Below are 23,542 nucleotides of genomic sequence, written 5' to 3' on the forward strand. Positions count from 1 at the left end.
CCATATATAATATTACTTTATGACCAATGTTTAGCAATATCGTTGCGTTGGTAAAGACTAAAGTGTACACATAATGTCGTAATAGTTAACGTTTGGGCACCAAGTTTGCCATGCTCGTGCTCTCTCGCTCTTACTTCAACTCTATATATATCCCCCAGTCTCCACCTGAACTTTCACAGAACAAATCCTAACGAGTTCTTCAATTTCTTTGATCACAAAAACACCTCGTCCTCCATTCCCATCGAATCTTTCCATCTTTGAAATTTTCTTTGACCCAAATCTTCGACTGGAACTGATGGCTTATCCAACTGGGCCTGGTCATGGGGTTGTGGGTGCATATCAACACCAACCTGCACCTCCTTATGGCGGATATCCACCTCCACCTGCACCTGCTTATGGCAGCGGATACACATACCCACCTCCACCTGCTTATGGCGGCGGATACACATACCCACCTCCACCTGCTTATGGCGGCGGATACCCACCTGCACCGGCTTATTGTGGTGGGTACCCAGCTTTTGTTCCTGCACCATATGGTCCATATATACCATACACTGCTCCGGCTGCACAGCCAAAGAGTCCTATCATTTCTGGTATTGTGACAGCCGCGATTGAAGCACTGGCCATAGGTGTGTTCAGGGGTGCAGTCACTAATACTTTGTTTGATGATGCTAATTAATGGTTTCAATTTCTGATTCTAGTCCCTAGGTTTCTTTATGTTTTGGGTGATGCTTTTAGTTTCGGGATTTTGTTTTTATATTTTGATTGTATATATGTAGGTCTTTATTATGATTGTACGCTTGAATTTCTGAGGGTTTGGATGGAGGGAGAGGAGAAAGGAAATATGGTTGAAATATCCTAAAGATCAATACATTATGCCACTTTCCTCTCTAGTCTTCCCCATCTGAAACCTCCATATTAGGTTTGGGTGAAGTTAAAACTTTGTAATTTCTATTTGGAAGGTTGTAATATTGTTGGGTATGAAAATAAAAGTATGGTTGTGTTTGTAATTTCTGTTCCGAAGGTTGTTAATTATTTGATTGTTGGTTAATTATGAAATAGAAGTATGGGTTTGTGTTTTGTAATTTCCTTTGGATGTTATATTTGAGAGACAGGATACAGTACTTTAGCTTCTCTAAGCTCTGTAAAATTCATCTTTGTAATTTTTGTTTTGACCTTTGAAGCCAACTTATTTTCTAGGGTTTGTACACAATTTATTCTTTTTTATTTATTTAATTAATTAGAACTATTTATCCATTCTGTTTTATTATTTTGGATGTTCTCGAATAATTTTCTGGGTATTGAACCCTTGATATGTGTGAAGGGGAATGATGCTAACAATTTCATATGGAATATTGGACTTGTTGGTTTGAGATGTTGGGGGATTTGTTTTCCTTTTTAAAAAAAATTCATTTTCCTTTTCCTTTATGTAATACAATTTTGACGTTTTTGTGAGTTAAATCTTTTTGTTGGGGGGGAGGGGGGGGGGGGGGGTTGTTAATAGTTAATTTAGGATTTAATTTTAGGTTTAAAATTCTGTAAGGATTCTTTGTAAAACCTTATATTTATACCCTCCAATTATAAATCATAATTTTTTTTAAGTGAAAAAGTAGGTAATACCACATTAAACATGATCCTAGCTAGCTAATAATTTAGCCGAACTAATCTTGGCGAAACAAGATTCCAATAATGGGGAAAAAAAAGTGATGCAAGATATCCACCCTTGCCGTGCACCAACACTACCGCTGCTGGCATTTCTTTAAGTAATTTGTAGCTTCTATATTATTAAAAATAAATATTGTGACATACGTGGTTTGGTTTAGGGGCTATTAATTAAAAGCTTGTCAGTTTGGACAAATTAAGTTGTTATTTTGGATTTGCACTGGGTTTGGGGGGTGGGAGTGTAGAACGTGGCGATCTTAATTGTTTGTTGGGTGAAAGAAAAGGGTCTTCAAGTTTCTTATATATGTTGGTTAATTGTAAAGGTAAAAATACCAAGCACAAACAAAATGAAGCAATGGGTATCCGGAGGTGGTGCCCTGGTGGAAAGATGGTGTATATATTGCTCTAGATTTTAGGACCCAAAAAAAGAGAAAGTGCAAGATTAAAATATAAGTTTATATTTTAATATGAAGTTACCTATTCTTTGATTTGTAAAAGAATCTGATTTGGAGAAAATAGAATTGTACATAATTGAAAATTGTGATGGGTAATTATAAGTTTATATTGTACTAATCATGTAAACTAAGAATTTTCCATTTTCAAATTTATTTAGATTTTGTAAAGAATACTTGTAGAGTTTAAGTCCTTACTAATCCCAAAAAGATAAAAGAATTTAAATGTTTATCTTTATTTAAATAAATTAAATGGCTTGAATTGGTTGGCCGTTTTCGTTAACGTAGACGTGACTTAATTTGGTACTTTCCCTCTGATTTGGATTTCGGACGTACTGAGTTTAGGTAATATACTAATATATTGTCTACAAAAGTAAGAAAAAGACCATATGTGCCGACCAAGAATCTGAAAAATGCTTGCATGAGCTTGGACTAATTGAGCTCTACCTGTTTTTGGATAGAATCTGCACGCAATACATTGACTGTTAGGTGCGTATATAAGACCTTTTCTAATATATGGCACAAAGTCTCTATATTTTTGAACTCACAAAAAGAACTTAGTTTTTTTTGTCTTTTTTTCAAATGAATATTTGGTATGTTCAGGGATTTGGTGATGTCCCATGATGCTCTTGAATTTGGTAGCGTGGGGCTTATCTTTTCCATCGTAACTCACAAGTTGTGCCTCCACCAATAACGTTTCTTTTATATGGTTTGCGTTTCGTGCTCAGTTCCGACGTGGTAGGAGGTCTCTACGGCTGTTGCAGTGACGGTTACGTATGCCCACTCAGCTCAGCGACTACAACTGAAGGTGTTCTTCGTTTGCTGATGCATCAGTCTAACTAAACTAGACTCTCACCGCAATAAAATACACAAAGAAATGTCAAACCTAAATAACATAACTACCAGTCATTGTGGTGTGGAAATATATGCCTTTTTGGGTATAAACGACTTCACGGCATACATCAGCAAAACCCATTAAATAAATAAATAAATAAACCCTAGTCATCAACGCAGACCAAGCATGAAAACAGTAAACACGTATCAGTATCAGTTTTAAATTTATCAACTTTTTGTTGGTGAACTCAGAAGTAATTAAGGAAACCGTGGAAAGGAAGTAACTCAGTAAGGAACATAATTCACTATGAGTCTTTGTCATATTGGTTGTAATCCTTTCATGCTATATATGTTTGAAGGAATTTCATGACATTATTACCCACCCATCTTCATTTCCCGTTGAATGATACAACTACTGGTACACGCTGGTACAGATTCCTCCTTATAGCTCACTTCCCAACCCATGACAAACATATGGTGCCAGATTAAAGTAGTTCCACGTACCCTATTAATACCAAGATCACATCTTTATTTGATTTAGATGATCACCCAATACATAAGCTTTAAAGTGTTCTATATAAACAATCCCACGAAGTTATTTATGATGTTAGCATGTCCAACTAGAGTCGAATCAAGTTGTGAAGTTGAGAACCACTTCTAGTAGATAACTTTACTTATACATGTCAAACCCAAATTAGCCAATAACATAGTCTTAAGAACATAAGGAAAATAGAGAATTCCTATAAAAATAATTAGTTGAAGAAGGTTGAATTAAATCTATTGCTTAATTGTACATAAATAATTACAAGCATATGTCAAGAATCTAATTCAAGACTCACGCTCATTTCATTAAACTTCTAATAAGAATAGCACTTGTACCCTTTTTCCCCTCAAAGTTGAATATAATTCAAATTGTCACAAAAAAAAAAAATCAAAATTAACATGAAATTTAATAGTTAAAATTTTCAAACTCTCAGTACAATGTTTTATAGGATTGCCGCATAGAGAAAAATAGAAGAAATCTTTTTTAAATAAAAACTTCTATATTACCTAAATGGATCTTCTTTGAAAACCACATCCCATTTGGTTCACTTAGCAGAAACAATTCACCGTAATATTGAGTGCTAACATCATGCACCTCTCCATGGGAAATACATTCTTCTTCATTCCACTTGAAGTTTTTAAAAAATTCTGTCGGTTGATAAGCATTCCCAGCTCTTGCAATGCTACACATATATAGAAGCTAGTACCATATGTATCAAAAACTAAGATGGAAAGGAAAAAACGTATATGTACTTTATGATCATCATTCACGATTTAGTTCAATATGTACCTTTAACAGCTGTGGCAGATGAATACACGGGTCAATTTCATTTACGAAAAATGATGGAACAATTTCAAAGAAATAGTGAATTAGAATGCAGATATGCATGAAAGAAAGAGAGTGGTATAACCTCTTAAAGAGTAGCCAGCAGATGAAGAAGCGGTCCTTGAAATGGTTTCTTGTATTTAGTCGAATTTATCATAAATATGAAAAGAAAAAGTACCGCATCATTATACTCTGTGAGTATTTAATATTTATATGTAAAAAAGAAACGCTAACCATTTATTAAACCATTGATGTTTTTATTGAAAATACTATGAGGTATTAACCAATTAAATATAAGATTTTTCACAAACATTCATTAATATGTCTCCAAAGACATGTTTTTTTTTTTTGGAACCAGTCTCCATAGGCATGTTAGTTATGTTAAGGAGTGTCAACCTTCTATTTTAATTATTTGATATTAGCTTCTATTAAACCAAACATGTTTGGTGGTTAGCAATTCAAATGAAATCATTGAAGTTCTTTTTTGTCATTTTTATGTGAATTATGTCACCGCATTAAGTGATTAAGAGACTTAATTACCGCAATCCACATAGGGTTTATTTCAATTATTATTAATTACTCTTTAGGAGTTGTTTATATTTTATCTTATTTACTTAAAGGATGATAAATTAATAAAGAAAACTACAAACCTATTAAATTCTAACAGTGAACAGTTGAATCATTGGAGATTTTTTTTTTTTTTAATTAAAAAGTTTGACTAAATCATTAAAATAGAAAGCATATTTTTAATTTTTTTATGGAGGACCATTGCGTATCCATTATCCATTCATCTAATTCCCGCCTCCACTCCATCCTACAGTTCTTTTTTTTATTTTTATTTATTTATTTATTTAAAAGATCCATCTTACAATTCTAGTGAAGTCACAGGTAAAAGAGCCGCTTCTGTCGTTGAGGAAAAGTGTAGGACTACATAATTTTTTTAATTTTTTATCACAATTGTAACGTGGCAGAGTGTAATTGATAAAGAAAAATAATTGGTCTATATGTAAGTGATAATTAATTACTTATAATTTGTCACGTTAAAATTGTGATAAAAAAATTGTGAAATAATTTATAATTCTAAAACTACTCTTATTATTAGTGACACAGGCAATGATGTCATCACAAAACTTCCACAGTCCAAAACTTCCATAAGAATACTGTACGGCGCAAATAGTAATTACCCCTTTGAGAGTGAATTTTAAAAAGTGAAAATATCAAAAGTCAAAGTGCAAAGGTTAAAAAATAAAAAAGTGAAAAATGAATTAATGAGGATGATTTAATGATTTTAATTACAAGCTCTATCTAAGAATTTTTAGAGCTTCTTAATCCAAGGCCACAATGGCTGGCAGATTGATAAAAACCCCAAAGTCACACGTAACAATCATCCATTATGGTAAAAAGGTCACCTAGAAAACTACGCTAGTCTCCCTTTGAACATGAAAATGATATTAGCAAATAGCAAGTGATTCAGATGGAAATATTAAAGCAACTGAAATTGTGATTTATTTCACTTGTTTTATCATGTGTGTAATAGAGAGTGTGCAATAACACTTCTCTAAAGATTAAGTGAAAGATAACAAGCTTGAAGGTTTAACAATGGCGGATTGAGAAAGAATAAATAGAGAAAAATAATGAATCAAGAAACAATTTCTATTCAAGCTTGCTTAAATGAATACAACCCACACACCCTCTATTTATACATTACATAAATGGTAACCGTTCTGGAAGCTTCTAGAAGATTCTGATCTAACAACCTGTAACAAACTCCTACCAGACTAACTGAAGATTACAACTGTACACCATAGATAAATATCTATTCTATTCATAAGTGAACAAAGGAGAGGAGAAACAGAGCACGTCTAGAATCTCAAGAGGGAAGAGAGTTTGATCAAAACGACACCGTCTGGTTTAAAGGTATAATGTGACACACGTGTATAAGTGTAAAATGGTGTCGTGTCTCATTAATGTGAAACACTCCCGTTTAACTCTCATAAACTAATCGTTGCAAATATAGCCGTTAGTATTGCTCTGTTTCTTCAACCTCTAACTGTTTTGTTTCTTCAACTTCTGTAATTCTATTTTCATCCCCCTTCAAAACCAAGGAGTCAATAGACACCATGGTTTTGGAACGTAACCAGAGAAAACGAGAGGAAGGGAGACTCTTCATAAAAATGTCAGCAAGTTGGTCACCAGTGGCCATATAACGAATCTAAAGATCTCTGCGAAGCACCCACTCACGCATAAAATGATAATCAACCTCCACATGCTTTGTGTGAGCATGAAATACTAGATTAGAGGCAATGACGAGAGCAGAGACATTGTCACACCAGAGCTTAGGAGCAAAGGAAAGAAAGATGCCAAGATCTTTCAAGACTTGACGAATCCAAACTAACTCAATTGCAGTAGTGGCAAGAGCACAGTACTCAGACTCTGTGGAAGAGCGAGAAACAATGTCTTGTTTCTTAGCACTCCAAGTAATTGGGTTTAGACCAAGGTACACCAAGAACCCAGTAGTAGATCGACGATCATAAGGATCCCCAGCCCAATCTGAGTCTGAGAAGGCAGAAAGGGATAAAGGTCCATGTTTGAAGAAGATCCCCAAATTGAGAGTGCCACTCACATACCGCAGAATACATTTGGCTGCAATTAAATGAGCTTCACATGGAGCAAACATAAATTGACATACCTGATGAACAGCAAAGCTGAAATCAGGTCTGGTGAATGTCAAATAGTGAGGAGAACCAACAATGCTACGATAAAGATAAGGATCAGCTAGCAAGGACCCTGAGGCAGGAACCAACCTGAGATTGGAAGCACAGGGAGTCTTAGCAGGCTTAGTAGAAAGCATGTTGTGTCTCTGAAGGAGGTCATGGGCATACTTGGATTGATTGAGAAAAAGACCAGCAGAAGTCCTAGTAATTTGCAACCCAAGGAAGTAATGTAAAGGACCAAGGTCTTTAAGCTCAAATTCAGAGCTTAGTTGAAGAATTAGAGACTGCAAGAAAGAAAGACAATTGCCAATAAGGACTATGTCATCAACATAAACTAGCAGGTAAACTAGGAACTTCCCATGCCTTAAGATGAAAAGAGAGGAATCAGCCAAAGAAGCCAGAAACCCCAAATGAAGAAGGTGAGATGAGAAACTCTCAAACTAAGCCCTTGGTGCTTGTTTGAGACCATAAAGTGATTTCTTGAGTCTACAAACATGATTAAGGAAAATAGGATCTATATATCCCTGTGGCTAAACCATATACACCTCCTCTTTCAATACACCATGAAGAAAGGCATTTCGAACATCCAACTGTCTGAAAGGCCAATTGAATTGGACAACAAGAGATAAGATAATTTTCACAGTGGGAGGCTTGATCACAGGATTGAAGGTTTCATCAAAGTCAATACCATACTGTTGATGAAATCCCTTAGCCACAAGTCTAGCCTTGTACTTGTTAATACTGCCATCACTGTTGTGCTTTAACTTGAAGACCCATTTACAACCCACTACATTTTGTGTTGGTGAGGGAGGCACTAAAACCCAAGTGCCTTGTCTAGTGAAAGCATCAAACTCTTCATCCATAGTAGTACACTATTGTTTAATCTCAGTAGCAACTTTAAATGATGAAGGCTCAGTGATGGTGTAATCAATTTGAGCAGCCTTGGATTTTGATGTGCCAAAAGCTTTAGGCTTGAAAATACCTGCTTTGGACATGGTGGTCATAGGATGAACATTTTGAACAATCACAGAGGCTGGTACAGTCAAGGCAACAGATGGAATGGAACAGGATTGAGGATCAAGTTGGGTAGACTAAACAGATATAGATGCAGGTAAGGCTAACTGAATAGATGTAGATGCAGGTAAGGCTGACTAAACAGGTATAGGGTCAAGTAAGGGTGATGAAATAGGTATAGGGTCAGTGGAGATGGACTGGTTAGGGATAGGGGCAGGTAAGATAGACTGAACAGATGGAGAAGTAGATTGAGAAGCTGATGTAGGGAGAGGCGAGAAATTGTTTGAAGGTAAGTTGGAAAGAAAAGATAACCAATGAGTAATTGAGTAAAAGTCAGTGAGGGAAGACGAATGAGAAGATGAATCTGAGACTGAAGTGGAGGATTTTGTAGAGAGAAACTCAGTTTCATTGAAAACAACGTGCCTAGAGATATATATCCTATGAGTGCTAGGCTCTAGACATATATAGCCTTTAGAGTGGGCAGGGTAGCCAAGAAAGATGCAAGGTTTGGTATGAGGTTGTAGCTTGTGTTGATTGTATGGTCTAAGAAGTGGGAAACAAGTGCAGCCAAAAATTCTAAGATGGAGCAAATCAGGTTTAGATTGGAACAGAACTTCCTAAGGAGATTTGTGATGAAGTAAAGATGTGGGAAGCCTATTAATGATGTGTGCAGCTGTGGACACAGCATAAGACCAGTAAGACAAAGGCAATGAGGAATGGGAAAGCATAGTAAGGGAGCACTCTACAAGATGCCTATGTTTCCTTTCAACTGTGCCTTTTTGTTGTGGGGTATGAGGGCAGGATGTTTGATGGATTATACCATGATTGGAACAAAATTGGTGGAAGGCAGTTGAGGTAAACTCACCCCCTCCATTAGTTCTTAAAATTTTGAGAGTGGTGTGAAGTTGATTTTCAACCAAGGCTTTAAAGTACTTAAACACATCAGACTTATGTTTAAGAAGATACAACCAAGAAAATTTTGAGTAATCATCAACAAATACTAGGTAATATCTAAATTCATTGATGGAAGTAACAGGTGCTGGTTCCCATACATCACTGTGAACAAGTTCAAAGGGCTTAGAAGCAACAAAATTAGATTTATTGAAAGGTAATTGATGCATTTTACCACTGAGGCAATGCTTACAATGATTGTCTGAATCAAAGGCAGTTTTATTACAAACATCAGGAAAAGAAAGAGAAGAAAGTGCACTTCTAAGTACATTATTGCTAGGATGACTTAGTCTGTGGTGCCATAGCAACCACTTGTGTGACTTCTGTACATTAAAAGATGTAGAAGATAAGTTGTGTTGCTGTGAAGAGGGATTGAACTGTGTGGAGGAAGTAAAGTGTGGAAGAGTCTTGTTGAAAAACTTTGGATAGATTAGGTAAACCCCATTCTCACTCAAGCCCTTGTAAAGGATTCTCCTCGTAGGAACATCTCGAATGGTGAGTTGATTAGCATCAAAATGACAAGAACGATTATTATGTAAACAAAACTTGTGAACAGATAGAAGGTTCATGGCTATCCTAGGGACATGAAGGACATCTTTAAGCAGAAAATTATGATATTTGGTAGAGAGGGAAGCATTACCAATGTGGTTAATAGGAAGTGCTTGTCCATTGCCAATTGTGACTTGTTCTGAACCTTTATACTATGACTGAACAGAAAGACTGTACAAGTTAGCAATGAGGTGGTCTAAAGTTCCTGAGTCAGCTAACCAGGGATCTTGGCAATTGGTTAAGGCTGCATTAGAGGCTGAAGTCATTGCTGCTAGCTTGGTTGGTGGATTCTTGCCTTGATAGGCAAAATCCATTATGTGATAACAGTCAAGTGCCTGATGACTTGCCTTGCCACAAATCTGACAGCTAGGTCTATCATTTTTGAAGGTCTGACCACCAAATTGACCTCCAAATTGAGCATTCTGAGGTGAGTTGTAACTCTGTTGAGTCTAGGAATTGAAGAATTGGTGTTGACCTCCATCATGACTGGTGTTGAATCTTCCTCCACTTCTCCCTCTATTTCCATTGTTCCTTCCTCTTCCTCTATTAGAACCACCATGGTTATGTGGCTGAGGATGAGAGCTGGTAGAATTCTTATTTCCAGAAGCAAACATGGCTAGAGAGTGTGAAAAACTATCAAGATTCTCTGCCATGGCTTGTTCTTCACTCTGCAGTATAATTGAAAGTTGTTCATAGGTAATTGGTTCACTCCTAGTACGGATTGCTGAGCAAAAATGAGCAAAATCTTTAGGTAAACCTCGAAGAACAATGTAGATGAGTTCTTCATTATCCACCACTACTCCAACTGCAAGAAGTTTATCACGAGCTATCTTAATCTTCTGCAGAAAATTGTTCACTGAATCTAAACCTTTCTTGAGACTTTGAAGCTCCAACTTCAGATTGAGAATGTTTGCCCTTGAGGTTGAGGTAAACCTCTGCTCTAGAGTATTCCACACTTCTCTTGAAGTGGTGATTCCAACCACAAGAGAGAAAACTTATGGAGTGAGAGTTGAATTGATCAAAGAAAAAAGAGCCTTATCTTTGATTTTCCAGGTTTGAAACTCTGGATTCACATTTGTGGTCAAGTGTCCTTAAGCATCAAGAAGAAACTGACCAGGTTGTGAAGTTGAACCATCAATGTGTTCAACTAGAGAGTAAGCTTCCAATATTGTGATCAACTGGTGCCTCTATAGAATGTAGTTCGTATAATCAAGCTTGATTGACATCAAGTTTGACATATTAGACAGTAGTAATAATGGTGAGGGTGCTTGAGTAGTGACATGTGGTGATGGAAGAGTAGTGTTTGTAGGAATAGTGGAAGCCATGGATTCTGGCTCTGATACCATGAAAGATAACAAGCTTGAAGCTTTAACAATGGCAGATTGAGAAAGAATAGAGAGAGAAAAATGATAGAAACTATTTCTATTCAAGCTTGCTTAAAATGAATACAACCCACACACCCTCTATTTATACATTACATAAATGGTAACCGCTCTGGAAGCTTCTAGAAGATTCTGATCTAACAACCTGTAACAAACTCCTACCAGACTAACTGAAGATTATAGTTGTACACCATAGATAAATATCTATTCTATTTATAAGTGAACACAGGAGAGGAGAAATAGAGCACATCCAAAATCTCAAGATGGAAGAGAGTTTGATCAAAACGACACCGTCTGATTTAAAGGTATAATGTGACACACGTGTATAAGTGTAAAACGACGTTGTGACTCATTAATGTGAAACGCTCCCGTTTAACTCTCACAAACTGGCCATTGCAAATATAGCCGTTAGTGTTGCTCTGTTTCTTCAACCTCTAACTGTTTTGTTTCTTCAACTTCTGTAATTCTACTTTCATTAAGGGCCCGTTTGTTATTGTTGTTTAAACAACAGTTTTCAATATTTAAATAACATTATATGTATTTTTACATACTTTTTCATCCACACGCATTTCTAAAAAATACAAACAATATTACTAAAATAATATTACCAAACATGCTCTAAACCTTAACCTCTCTTCTAGCTACCTCAATAACAACATCGTCAACAACAACTATGGGTCCAACTTTATGCGTGTGAGTGATGTTCAATATCAATGTATTGTTAAGACAACTGAGGCCCAAATTCAATATCTGAACTTTCAATATTACGTTTCTCTACAAAAAAGAACTTTCAATATTAATCCATGTCCATTCTAGCCCAAAATTTATCCAAGTTCCATATATTTTTGTGTGTTCCCAAAAAAGGGAGAAACTCTCGAAAGGTTTAGACAAATCAGCCATATTTTTAAAAAATATATATGAATGGGTGATATATTAGAACAATAACTTCAATAAAAATGGTTCCTCCCAAGACAAGTCCTTTTTTATTTGAAGGGGGAGGGGATTATAGTTATCAGAACCAACTGGACTGATGGTTAAATTGTCAAGCCAATGAACGAACAAAAATTTGGGCCACTATGAAAGAAATACTAGATTAGCAAAAACACTCAATTAAAGTTTAAAACAACAGAAACAGATGGTGTTTCTAGAGAAAAAAAAAACCACATGGTTTTCTTTGAACCGTCTAATTTTTTAATCTTAAGTGATAATTCTGGAAAATCAGTGGGTTGAAAATCTTCGGACTTTGACAATCTTGAGAGCTTAATCCTGTAAAACCAAATTCAATCAGAGAAAAGACCGGTGGAGGCCGGCCTATGGTCCTCCGATGATAAAGTTAGTGGATTGGAATAGAGAGGAAAAAATTTCTAAGTGTATTCTCTTCTCTTCTCAAAAGAAAAAGGTCAAAATCCCCTTACCTCTACGCAGAATCGGATTTATATAGTGTATGGAACGGTTATTTGCTCTGATAACCGTTCCTATTGTCGAGGAGTTCACCAAAATCGGAGGTAACTTCCATCACTTTCGTGGAAGTTACTTCATCCGAACCGGTGCCTCATTACGAGCAATGGAGGGTTTGGTTTATTGGTTAAGTCATGAATGCTTGGCTCCTCCATCCCTAACTAGGGGTGGACGTGCCTTAGCACAACCATGCTTGCCTCGTCCATCCTTTGGGGACGGACGAGGCAACTTGGCTGTGCTCATACTTCTTTCTTATTCTTTTTGTAGACGGGCCATATGGACAATTTTTAAGGTAGTATTTTATAGCATCATCAGTTGCCCCCTTGTTCATTGGGTCGTCCTAAGACAAATAAGATGTGTGTTAGTAGCAGCTTGGTGTGCTACGTGTCAAGAATTTGTTGGTGGAAAAATCTCGTCGATTGATCTACCTGAGGAGCGTGCCACGTGTCTCTTAATGATTGGGTTACGTCACTTCAGATGCCTGAGCTTGCTCCCTATAAATAGTGGAATACCTCCGGTACCCTTTTCATTTCTGAAATTCCTTTCCTTGTCCTTCCTCATCTTAGATATTTGTCTAGAAGCTTCTCGCGTCTATAGCCTTCCTCCATCCTAGATCCAGGTATTTCTCTTTTTCTCGTCCTTAGTTTTCCTGTTAAGATGGTAGACATTGTACTTTCCTCGTCTAGTGATAGTATAGATAAGGCTATAGACGAATATAATGACGAGAGAAGTTACGATAGTTCCAGTAGCAGTAGTGACTGTAGTAGGGGGAACACCACGGACGAGGAGTATGTCTCTGGCGTCCCTGGGCTTCCTATGAAAGTTTTACAGGAACAGCTTAGGATGGCCTCTGGGTCTCAAGATGGTACTTCGTCCACTGCCCCTCGTCCTAGTCCCTTAGATGAAGAGGAAGTAACTGTATATAGTTGTGCAATAGATATCCCTTCCAAGACGGACGAGCAGAGACTGAAAAACCTTAGGGAGTGGTACCAAATCCCAGACGAGTTTAACCCTAGGTTACCCGTCCGAGGAGAATGGTGTTGCAACCCTCACTTCGGGATTGGCGTCTATGAAGCTTACCTCTTGGGGGGTTTAAGATTCCCTTTAAACGCCTTTACTAGGGAGTTGTTAATTAGGTTAGGTTTAGGAATATGTCAATTCAACCCAAATGCATGGAGACTAATCATCTCAATGCAAGTTTTGTGGGGTGAAGTATTTGGAAGGGACCGTCCTCTCACTGTGGACGAGTTCCTTTACTGCTACAAACTTTCAGAGATACACCAATCCCCTGGCTTCCACCAATTTTCAGCCAGGGGTAAAGATTGTAGGCTGATCAAGTCCTTGGCCTCATCTGATAGAAAATGGAAGACGAAATTTTTCTTCGTCTCCGGCTTTTGGGCTGGAAACCCTGTAGATGTTGGCCGGGACTCGTTTAGCCGTTATACCGAGGACCTAGGAAACCTTCGTCTTGAAGGTAAGTTGTTCCCCTTTTTCTTTTCATTTTTGTCTTTATATTTATTTGTTTATTTATTCTTGGTATCAACAGTCAACTAACAGGAGTATGTTTTATTTCAGCTGTTGAATGTCCATCCTTAAGTAAGTTTTTTCGTGACCGCGTCCACAGAGCTCATCTTCACGTGGATAGGGCTCTTTGGTCTCACTTAGACGCCTTGCCAAGTGGGGTTTGGGTCCTAATCCATCCGACGAAGCTATTGCACACGAGGTCACAGTAAGGAGAAGTAAGTTTTAAGTCTTTATCGTCCTTGTACTTTGTTTGTTTTGTTTTAATTCTAAAGGTGTTTTTATCTTCTTTCCTTTTTTTTTTTTTTAAAAAAAAAGGAATGGCAACAATGAAGGGAAACAAGGGAAAAGATGTGGCTACTGAGGGGGATCGTCCTGAGGGCGATCTTCAAACTCGTCCTACGACTGGGGAGAAGAGGAAAACTTTGTCAAGGAACTTGGACTTGGGAAATCTCCCCAGTCATCGAGGCAAAAAAGCCAAGCCCAGCTCGACTCAAGTGATCAAACCTCCCTCGTCTCAACAGCCAGTACAGGTAGTTGATGTGGACTCGTCCACTCCAATCGAGACCACTCCGTCCCAGGCCACTCCATCCAGGACTGTGTCAACCCCGTCTCAGCCTTCCAAAACGGCCCCCTCCAATATCATTGAGAATGAGGACTTGGCCTGGGAACGCTTTAAGAAGGCTGTGACGGACGAAGACATAAATGCTTGCTATGATATGTCCCTTAAAGATTTTGAACATTCTGGTGTTCATGATCTCTTTAAGGTAATACTCTTATCTCGTCTTGAGCTATGATACATTTTCCTTCCTCGTCTCTTCTTCTTTTCTTTTTTTTTTTTTTTTTTAAACTTGTTTCTTTTTTACAGGGCATGTCAAAGTTTATAGCTGCGTCTAGGCAGGCAACGGGGTTGGACAAGACAAGGATCCTACTACAGACGAGGGTCCAGGAGCTGAAGACTGAGGCGAGGCAATGGGCTGAAGTGGCTGCCAAGACCACAGACGAGGTTAAGGAGTTGTAGACATTGGTTGAGGAGCTGCGAACCAGTGCTGCAGAGAAGGATGCTCGTCTTGAGGCCCTGCAGAAGAAGAATGATGAATATGGTGCCCTTCTTTCCAATGCGAAGGAAGATGCAGTGGCTGAGTTTAAATCGTCCAAACAGTACACTGAAGTCTTGGACACTAATTACGCAGCAGGGTTTGAGGATTTTAGAAGTGAAGCTGTGGAAAGGTTCCCTGACATCGACTTCAGTTCTATTCTCCTTAACCTGAACGCTGTGGCTACTAGTTCTCTCGTCCAGACTGGCTCTGATGACATCAATGTTGAAGACGACGCTACAACCTTGCCCCCTCAGGACGCCCCCAATGTTTCTCCCTCCACTTGAAAGAGAGATTTTTTTTTTTTTTTTTTAACGTATTTCTATTTGGTCCACTTTGTGACCTTTATGTAATTTTAATACATTTGCCTCGTCCGTGGTTTTAGGACGAGGTTTTAAAAAATTATCCAAGTTTATTTTGCAAGGATTTTTTTTAAGGTTAGATATACACTCTTGACTCAACATTATTCTCGTGGCATATGTATGGACGAGTTTTATTTATTTTGCTTGCTTGACTTCGTCCACCTTTTATATATATTTGTCTACCATTTTCATTAGAATTTCAAATGTAGTTCATCCATGTGAAATGGTAACAACCAACATCACTGGTCTAAGGACCTGTTAAAAAATGATAAGAACCAGCCTGCCTTGTTCATGGACTTGGCTAATTTTTATAAGTTTTAAGGCTTTCATTGTACTCGTCCATAGCCTGGATTGTTTTAACAAAAGCCTAATTTTTATACTTTGAAGTTTTAAGGCTTTCATTATACTCGTCCATAGTCTGGATTGTTTTAACAAAAGCCTTAATAGGATTAGAATATAGCCATACGCTTATCTCGTCCATGGCTTAATATGCACTCGTCTATGCATTTTTGCCCACGTATTAGACGTATTGTGCTTTACCTCGTCCGTGGTATGGACGAGTATGCTTGGGATTTAAGGCTTTGCTTCATCCTCTGATTTGGACGAGAATGCCTTGATGCTTTTCCCTTAGGAAAGCTTGTCATTGTATCCCTGCATTCAAAGAATTGCCTCCATTTTTTTTTTTTGTTAACTTTTTAAGGGTAAACTTCAAACGAATGTAGTATGGGAATCAGTGAATTACACAACATTATGTACATTCAACAAATACCATTCATATCACAAACATTGTTCAAAAACGAGGCAGGCACCTTAGAGGCCAATGCCTTTATTTAAACATAAACTATAACGTCGTCCACAAATTTAACATAACATAATAATAAAGCTTTCAATTGCTGAGCTCGTCCAGGCTGTTATTCTACTAATAATACTTCCTCAAGTGCTCCACATTCCAAGGATGCTCCAACTTCCTCCCATCGAAGGCTTCTAAGTAATAGGATCCTTGCCTTTTGCAGTTGATGACTCTGTAGGGGCCTTCCCAATTTGGTCCCAACTTCACATGAGCTGGGTTCTTTGTTGCTAAGGAAACCCTTTTTAGGACGAGGTCTCCTATGTTGAATCGCCTTGGCTTTACCATTGCATCATACCGCCTAGCCATAAGATTCTTATACCTTGCCATCCTTTGCTCAGCGTCCATCCTTACCTCGTCTATCAAATCGAGGTTCAGACGTAGTTGTTCCTCATTAGCTTCGTCTTGGTAGGTCGTCACCCTATGATTGGCCACGTGCACTTCCGCGGGTATAACTGCTTCAGTTCCATATGCTAGCTTGAAAGGAGTTTCTCCTGTAGGAGTTCTCACTGTCGTTCTATATGCCCACAGAACGCCTGGAAGCTCATCTGGCCATACTCCCTTAGCCCCCTCAAGCCGAGTCTTGATTATTTTCAACAAGGATCGGTTTGCAACTTCTGCCTGGCCATTAGCTTGCGGGTAGGCTGGTGAGAAGTAGTGATTTTGAATTCCAAAGTGTATGCAAAAATCTCTGAAAATTGCATTGTCAAATTGCCGTCCGTTGTCCGATACCAGCACCCTAGGTACTCCAAATCTGCACACAATATTTTTCCACACAAAGTTCTTGACATTCTGCTGTGTGATGTTGGCCAAAGGTTCTGCTTCTACCCACTTGGTAAAATAATCAATACCAACCACAAGAAATTTCATTTGCCTTATACCCAGTGGAAATGGACCTAGAATGTCCAGTCCCCATTGCGCAAAAGGTCACGGGGCCGTCATTGGAGTTAAATACTCTGATGGTTGCCTGGGGACATTGCTAAACCTTTGGCATTGATCGCAGACTTTGACGTATGCTTTAGCGTCAGCTTGCATATTCGGCCAATAATATCCCGCACGGACGACTTTGTGGACGAGCGATCTGGCGCCTGAATGATTGCCACATGCCCCCTCATGAATTTCTCTCAATATGTAGTTTGCTTCGTCTAGGGCCAAACATCTGAGATAAGGCTGGGAAAAACCTCTCCGGTAGAGAACCTCGTCCATAAGAACATACCTGGCCGCCCTTGCCCTCAGTTTTCTAGCTTCGTCCTTTTCTTCCGGGAGTCGTCCGTCTTTCAAGTACGACACAATTGGAACCATCCAATTCATTCTACTTTCCACCTGTTGTACTTCTGGGATGTCTATACTCGGAATATATTGGGTTTCATCAAATTTATCTATGGCTTCGCTCGACGAGGCTTCTTTTGCCAAGGCATCAGCTTCTATGTTCTCCTCCCTTGGGATTTGAACGAAGCTAACTTCTTCAAACTTCTTTACAAGGTGCGTCACTCTGTTCAGATACTTCCTCATTCGTTCTTCTTTAGCTTCAAACATTCCATTCACCTGGCCTATAATCAACTGAGAATCTCCCAAGACGAGGAGTGACTTCGCTTCTACAGATTTAGCCAATTCCAGTCCTTTAAGAAGAGCTTCGTACTCGACTTCATTGTTAGTTGTCTGGTACTGCAAACGAACTCTGTGTTTTAATTTGTCCCCCTCTGGAGATTGCAAAATCACACCTATCCCGCCTGCGTGCAGCGTAGACGAGCCATCCACATGGACGATCCATTGCTGTTTTCCATTTCACCTTCATCATCACGACCTAAGGTAAATTCAGCAATGAAATCTGCCAGAGCTTGGGCTTTTATGGCATGCCTTGGCTGGTATTTTATGTCAAACTCACTTAGCTCGACGGCCCATTGAACTAAACGTCCTGCAGCCTCTAACTTGTTCATGGCCTTCTTTAGCGGGTGATCTGTCATGATGTTAATAATATGAGCTTGAAAATAATGCCTTAGTTTTCTGGAAGCCGTTATCAACGTAAAAGCCAATTTCTCCATTAACGGGTACCGTCCTTCTGCTCCCCTCAATGCTTTGCTAGTATAGTACACAGGTCTCTGCACCTTGCTCTCTTCCCTCACCAGTGCTGAACTCACAGCGTGTGGAGTGACTGCCAAATATAACTACAACTCTTCTCCGGGCACAGACGGGCTCAATAATGGGGCTTTGGTGAGATATATCTTCAAATCTTTAAAAACTTTCTGACACTCATCGGTCCATTCAAATGCTTTTTTAAGAACCTTAAAAAATGGCAAACATTTGTCAGTAGCTTTAGAAACAAACCTGTTGAGGGCGGCAACTCGTCCGGTGAGGGACTGAACTTCTTTAACATTGCTCGGAGGCTTCATATCCAATATTGCTTGAATTTTGTCAGGGTTTGCTTCGATTCCTCTGTAGGAAACCATAAATCCTAAGAACTTCCCTGATGATACTCCAAAAGCACACTTGCTAGGGTTCAACTTCATATGATACTGCCTCAGTGTGTCAAATGTTTCTTGCAAATCGACCAAATGCCTCTCCTCATCTTGAGTTTTTACCAACATATCATCTATATATACTTCCATATTTCTCCCGATCTATGGACGAAACATGTGATTGACCAGACGTTGGTATGTCACCCCGGCATTCTTTAAACCGAAAGGCATTACTTCATAACAAAACAGTCCCTGACTAATGATAAAGGACGTCTTCTCTTGGTCCACTTCATCCATCCTAATTTGATTGTAACCAGAGAAAGCATCAAGGAAACTTAGCAACTTGTGGCTTGCGGTAGAATCTACCAATTGATCAATACGCGGTAATGGGTAACTGTCCTTAGGACAAGCCTTATTCAAGTCAGTGAAATCAACGCACATTCTCCATTTGCCGTTCGCCTTCTTGACCATGACCACATTGGCTAACCAATCAGGATAGTATACCTCTCGAATAAACTTCGCCGCAATCAACTTCTGAACTTCCTCCTTAACAGCATTGTCTCTCTCCGGGGCAAACACTCTCTTCTTTTGTCGCACTGGTTTGGAGGAAGGGCACACACTCAGACGGTGGGTAATGACACTAGGATCTATACTCGGCATGTCTTCGTGACTCCATGCAAACACATCTCTGTTTCTTTTCAAAAAACAAATGAGATTTTTCTTGATCTTCGCTTCCAGATCCGCTCCAACCCTGGTACACCTTTCAGGGTTATCATCATCTAAAGGAATATCTTCCAACACTTCAATGGGTTCTGCCACAACTTTCTTTTCTTCGATATTCATTGTTTGAACTTGCTCGTCCACAGCCAACATGGCTAGGTAACACTCTCTTGCTGCTAATTAGTCTCCCTGTACTTGGCCCACCCCATGTTCCGTTGGGAACTTGACTGACAAGTGGTAAGTAGATGTAACCGCCTTCCAGCTATTTAAGGTTGGCCTCCCAATTATTGCATTGTAAGAAGACGAACAATCAACTACGAGGAAGTTCACCTCCTTGGTAACTTGCTGCAAATATGCCCCCACTGTCACTGGTAATGAGATACTACCCACAGGTTGCACCTTCATTCCACCAAAACCTACCAGGGGGGAGCTCACTGGACGGAGCAAGTTTCGTCCTAACCTCATCTGCTGAAAGGCTGGATAATACAAGATATCAGCAGAACTTCCATTATCTACCAACACCCTTCTAGTCTTGTAGTCTGCAATAAAGAGAGTGATGACAATAACATCGTCATGAGGGTGATGGACTCTCTCTGCATCCTCGTCCGTGAAAGTGATCGCCTGCTCGTCCGTAGTCCCTGCACTCGGTGATCGTCCAGAGAGCTGAACGCTCTGTACTGCTTTCAAATATGCTTTCTTTGACTTAGACGACTGTCCTGTAGTACTTCCACCCAGAATGATTCTTATTTCTCCGAGCGGTGGCCGTGACAATTCTTCTACCTTGGCTTTCAATTTCTCGTCTTTGTGATCTCGTCCAAGGAAATTTTTCAGCTTTCCTTGTCTGATGAGATTCTCAATCTGCTGCTTCAGATCGAAACACTCGTCTGTGTCGTGCCCGTGATCTCTATGGAAGCGACAATACTTATTTCTATTGCGCTTATTGGGATCTCCCTTCATCTTCTCCGGCCACTTTAAGGAAGGCTCGTCTTTGATTTGCATGAGAACTTGTTCGAGTGGAACGTTCAAATGTGTGTATTGTTGATTCCTTGCTGACGGACTTGCCCTTTTCTCTCGGTCTTTCTTATCCTCCGTTCGTCCCTTTTTTGGACAAGGACCCTGTTCAGAATGACGAGCAGGATTTGTTTCCATTCTTTCAGCCCTCTTCCTCTTCTTGGCTATAATCGCATCTTCTGCATTCATGAAGTTCTGGGCTGAATGGACGAGTTCAGCCATGGACTGAGGTTCCTTCTCATAAAGTTTATGTATAAAAAAGTCAGAATTGACCCCATTATGAAAAGCTGCCAACAGTAGCTTATCATCTACCTCGTCCATGGTCAGGGCCTCCCTATTGAAACGTGTGATGAAGGAACGCAAGCTTTCATTTTCTCCCTGTTCTATCGTTAACATACTGGAAGTAGATCGTCTATGACGCTGACCCCCTATGAAATTATTAACAAACAACTTACTTAATTCTCCAAAAGAACTTACTGAATTTGGGGGTAATTTGTTGAACCATACTCTAGCCGGACCCTTGAGAGTGGTAGGGAAGGTTCTACACATTATTTCATCTGGAACTCCTTGAAGATGCATAGTGGTCTTGAAGGTGGCAATATGATCAAAAGGATCTCGATTCCCATCGTATGAATCTAAAGAAGGCATTTTAAACTTCGATGGTAGGGGATGACCATTGATGGAAGCCGTAAAGGGAGAGTCAGTTCTATGAACTAAATCTTCTACTGGGTTCGCCCTCCTCAGATTCTCCTTTATTTCGTCCATGGCCTTCTTCATTTGATCCATCTCTTTCTTCAAGTCAGATGCCCTTCGCGAAGTGGTATCCCTTGACTGACTCCCATGCTGAAAGTTCTCTCTGCCCTCTTGACTCTGAGTTTGTCCTTCTTCTTCATGCTCTTGATGCGTCTGCCTTCTTAAATTAACCTCTCTCCGTAGGTCCTGATTCTGGCGAGTTAACTCCGCCATCGCAGCTGCCATAGAGTGCATATGTTGGACGGACGGGGCCTGCATGTCCGGTGCAGATTGGCGATCGCGATAAGGATTACTCGATGCGTCTCTACTCTGTTGAGGGCCTGGGCTAGTTGCCCTTGATCTAGTCCGAACCATTCCAACCCTTTCACGAGGGAAAGAAATCGCAAAACTAAAAAAGTTCAAGAGCAACAAATACAGGTTCCCACAGACGGCGCCAACTGATAATTCTGGAAAATCAGTGGGTTGAAAATCTTCGGACTTTGACAATCTTGAGAGCTTAATCCTGTAAAACCAAATTCAATCAGAGAAAAGACCGGTGGAGGCCGGCCTATGGTCCTCCGATGATGAAGTTAGTGGATTGGAATAGAGAGGAAAAAATTTCTAAGTGTTTTCTCTTCTCTTCTCAAAAGAAAAAGGTCAGAATCCCCTTACCTCTACGCAGAATCGGGTTTATATAGTGTATGGAACGGTTATTTGCTCTGATAACCGTTCCTATTGTTGAGGAGTTCACCAAAATCAGAGGTAACTTCCATAACTTCCGTGGAAGTTACTTCGTCCGAACCGGTGCCTCATTATGAGCAATGGAGGGTTTGGTTTGTTGGTTAAGTCATGAATGCTTGGCTCGTCCATCCCTAACAAGGGGTGGACGTGCCTTAGCACAGCCATGCTTGCCTCGTCCATCCTTTGGGGACGGACGAGACCTTGTTCGTCCGTCCCAAAGGACGGACGAGGCAACTTGGCTATGCCCATACTTCTTTCTTTTTCTTTGTGTAGACGGGCCATATGGACAATTTTTAAGGTAGTATTTTATAGCATCATCATTAAGTAATTTTGATTAAATAACCATACCTTTCTTAAATTTCACATATTTATTTATGGATTTTTTTTTTACTTTTAATTTTAAACTTGAAATAAGTAATGAAAAGAAGAATTCAAGTGTCATATTTTTTAGTCATTTTTATATATAAACACACATTAAATTCTATTTTTGAATAAAATTTCTAAGCAATAAAATTCTATTAATTTGAATATATCAGTTAGCAGTGAAGCAGAAAGGAGTAAAGAAGAAAGGATCACAGAACAAGAAGGAAGAAAAGAAGAACTAAGCAACACAGAACAAATAGAACTAAACGACATAAACAAGCTGCAAGTGTAAATTAGATTAGTTGATAAACGGCATGTAGTTTAGCTATTAATTTTATTCAAATTGTATCTCACGTGCTGTAACTAACCTTCCCACGTGTTATAACTGCTTCCCTTATCTTCTGTTTTGTTTGTTACATTCTGTTTTGAGCTTTAGATACAGAGATGTATATATTCCTAGATTGTGTATAGGTTCATTATTATTACAATATCAAGAGAAAGTTTCTAATCTTCTCTCTCAAACACTCTCTCTTACATTCACAGATTCTTGGCTTTCTTCATCTCTGTTTTGTAATATGGTATCAGAGCACGAGCCTACTTCAATGGCATCGAATACTCAAAATGCTTCTCAGGGAGAGCTGACTCCAATGGAAGATCCAAGAAGTCCATTTTTCTTGCACCATGGTGAAACACCAGGTGCGATTTTGGTTACTCAATCATTGACTGAGGACAATTATCCTATGTGGTCCAGAGCAATGATAATGGCTTTGGATGCCAAAAGCAAACTCGGATTTGTTGATGGTTCCATCAATGCTTCGATGGCAGACAACCATTAGAGAAGAAAGCTTGGTCCAAATGCAATTCAATGATCTCTTCATGGATCTTGAATTTAGTTTCTCCTCACCTCACTGCTAGTGTAATTTACAGAGACACTGCATTTGAGGTATGGAACACTCTCAAGAAACGTTTCTCCCAAGCCAATGGACCAAGAATCTCTCAACTTCAGAAGCAAATTTCAACTATGATGCAAGGTACAGCCATAATTACAGGATTCTTCACTGATCTTCAAGCTGCTTGGGATCAACTATTGAATTTCAGGCCCTTACCGTGCTGCTCCTGTGGTAAATGCACTTGTGGTGTAAATGACAAAATCACAGCGCTTCAGCATCAAGACTCACTTATGCAATTCTTAAATGGCTTGAATGATTCTTATTCTCAAGTTCGAACACAGATTCTCATGATGGAGCCTAGTCCTTCCATTGATAAGGCATTTTCTTTGGTAATTCAAGAGGAAAGCAAAGATGTTA

General features: G+C 39.2%; 3 protein-coding genes across 3 annotated transcripts; 1 reads left to right on the forward strand and 2 right to left on the reverse strand.

Moving 5' to 3' along the window:
- Positions 1-295: 295 nt before the first annotated feature.
- On the forward strand, positions 296-679 carry LOC111984957 (uncharacterized). Its single transcript, XM_024016574.1, has one exon. It carries the CDS (start codon positions 296-298, stop codon positions 677-679), a length of 384 nt encoding a protein of 127 aa, XP_023872342.1.
- A 9,315-nt stretch (positions 680-9,994) lies between these two features.
- Positions 9,995-12,946, reverse strand: LOC111984956 (uncharacterized). Its single transcript, XM_024016573.1, has 2 exons — positions 12,898-12,946; positions 9,995-10,539 (listed from the first exon to the last, which is right to left on the reverse strand). Exons 1-2 carry the CDS (start codon positions 12,944-12,946, stop codon positions 9,995-9,997), a joined length of 594 nt encoding a protein of 197 aa, XP_023872341.1.
- Positions 12,947-19,568: 6,622 nt separating this feature from the next.
- On the reverse strand, positions 19,569-21,365 carry LOC136070517 (uncharacterized). The gene has a single exon (XM_065780539.1). The coding sequence runs from the start codon at positions 21,363-21,365 to the stop codon at positions 19,569-19,571; it is 1,797 nt and encodes a 598-aa protein (XP_065636611.1).
- Between the last annotated feature and the right edge of the window lie 2,177 nt (positions 21,366-23,542).

The sequence above is a fragment of the Quercus suber genome, unplaced genomic scaffold (assembly GCF_002906115.3).
Source record: "Quercus suber isolate HL8 unplaced genomic scaffold, Cork oak 2.0 scaffold_239, whole genome shotgun sequence".
NCBI classification, from domain to species: domain Eukaryota; kingdom Viridiplantae; phylum Streptophyta; class Magnoliopsida; order Fagales; family Fagaceae; genus Quercus; species Quercus suber.

What these genes read in the sequence shown, in the direction of transcription:
- LOC111984956 (XM_024016573.1), bottom strand. Translation starts at nt 12,946, where the DNA reads ATGAGGAAGGACAAGGAAAGGAATTTCAGAAATGAAAAGGGTACCGGA. An exon ending in AAATGAAAAGGGTACCGGAG is followed by an intron (nt 10,540 to 12,897) that starts GTATTCCACTAT and finishes TCACTCCATAAG; the next exon opens with TTTTCTCTCTTGTGGTTGGA.
- LOC111984957 (XM_024016574.1), top strand. Translation starts at nt 296, where the DNA reads ATGGCTTATCCAACTGGGCCTGGTCATGGGGTTGTGGGTGCATATCAA.
- LOC136070517 (XM_065780539.1), bottom strand. Translation starts at nt 21,365, where the DNA reads ATGGCGGAGTTAACTCGCCAGAATCAGGACCTACGGAGAGAGGTTAAT.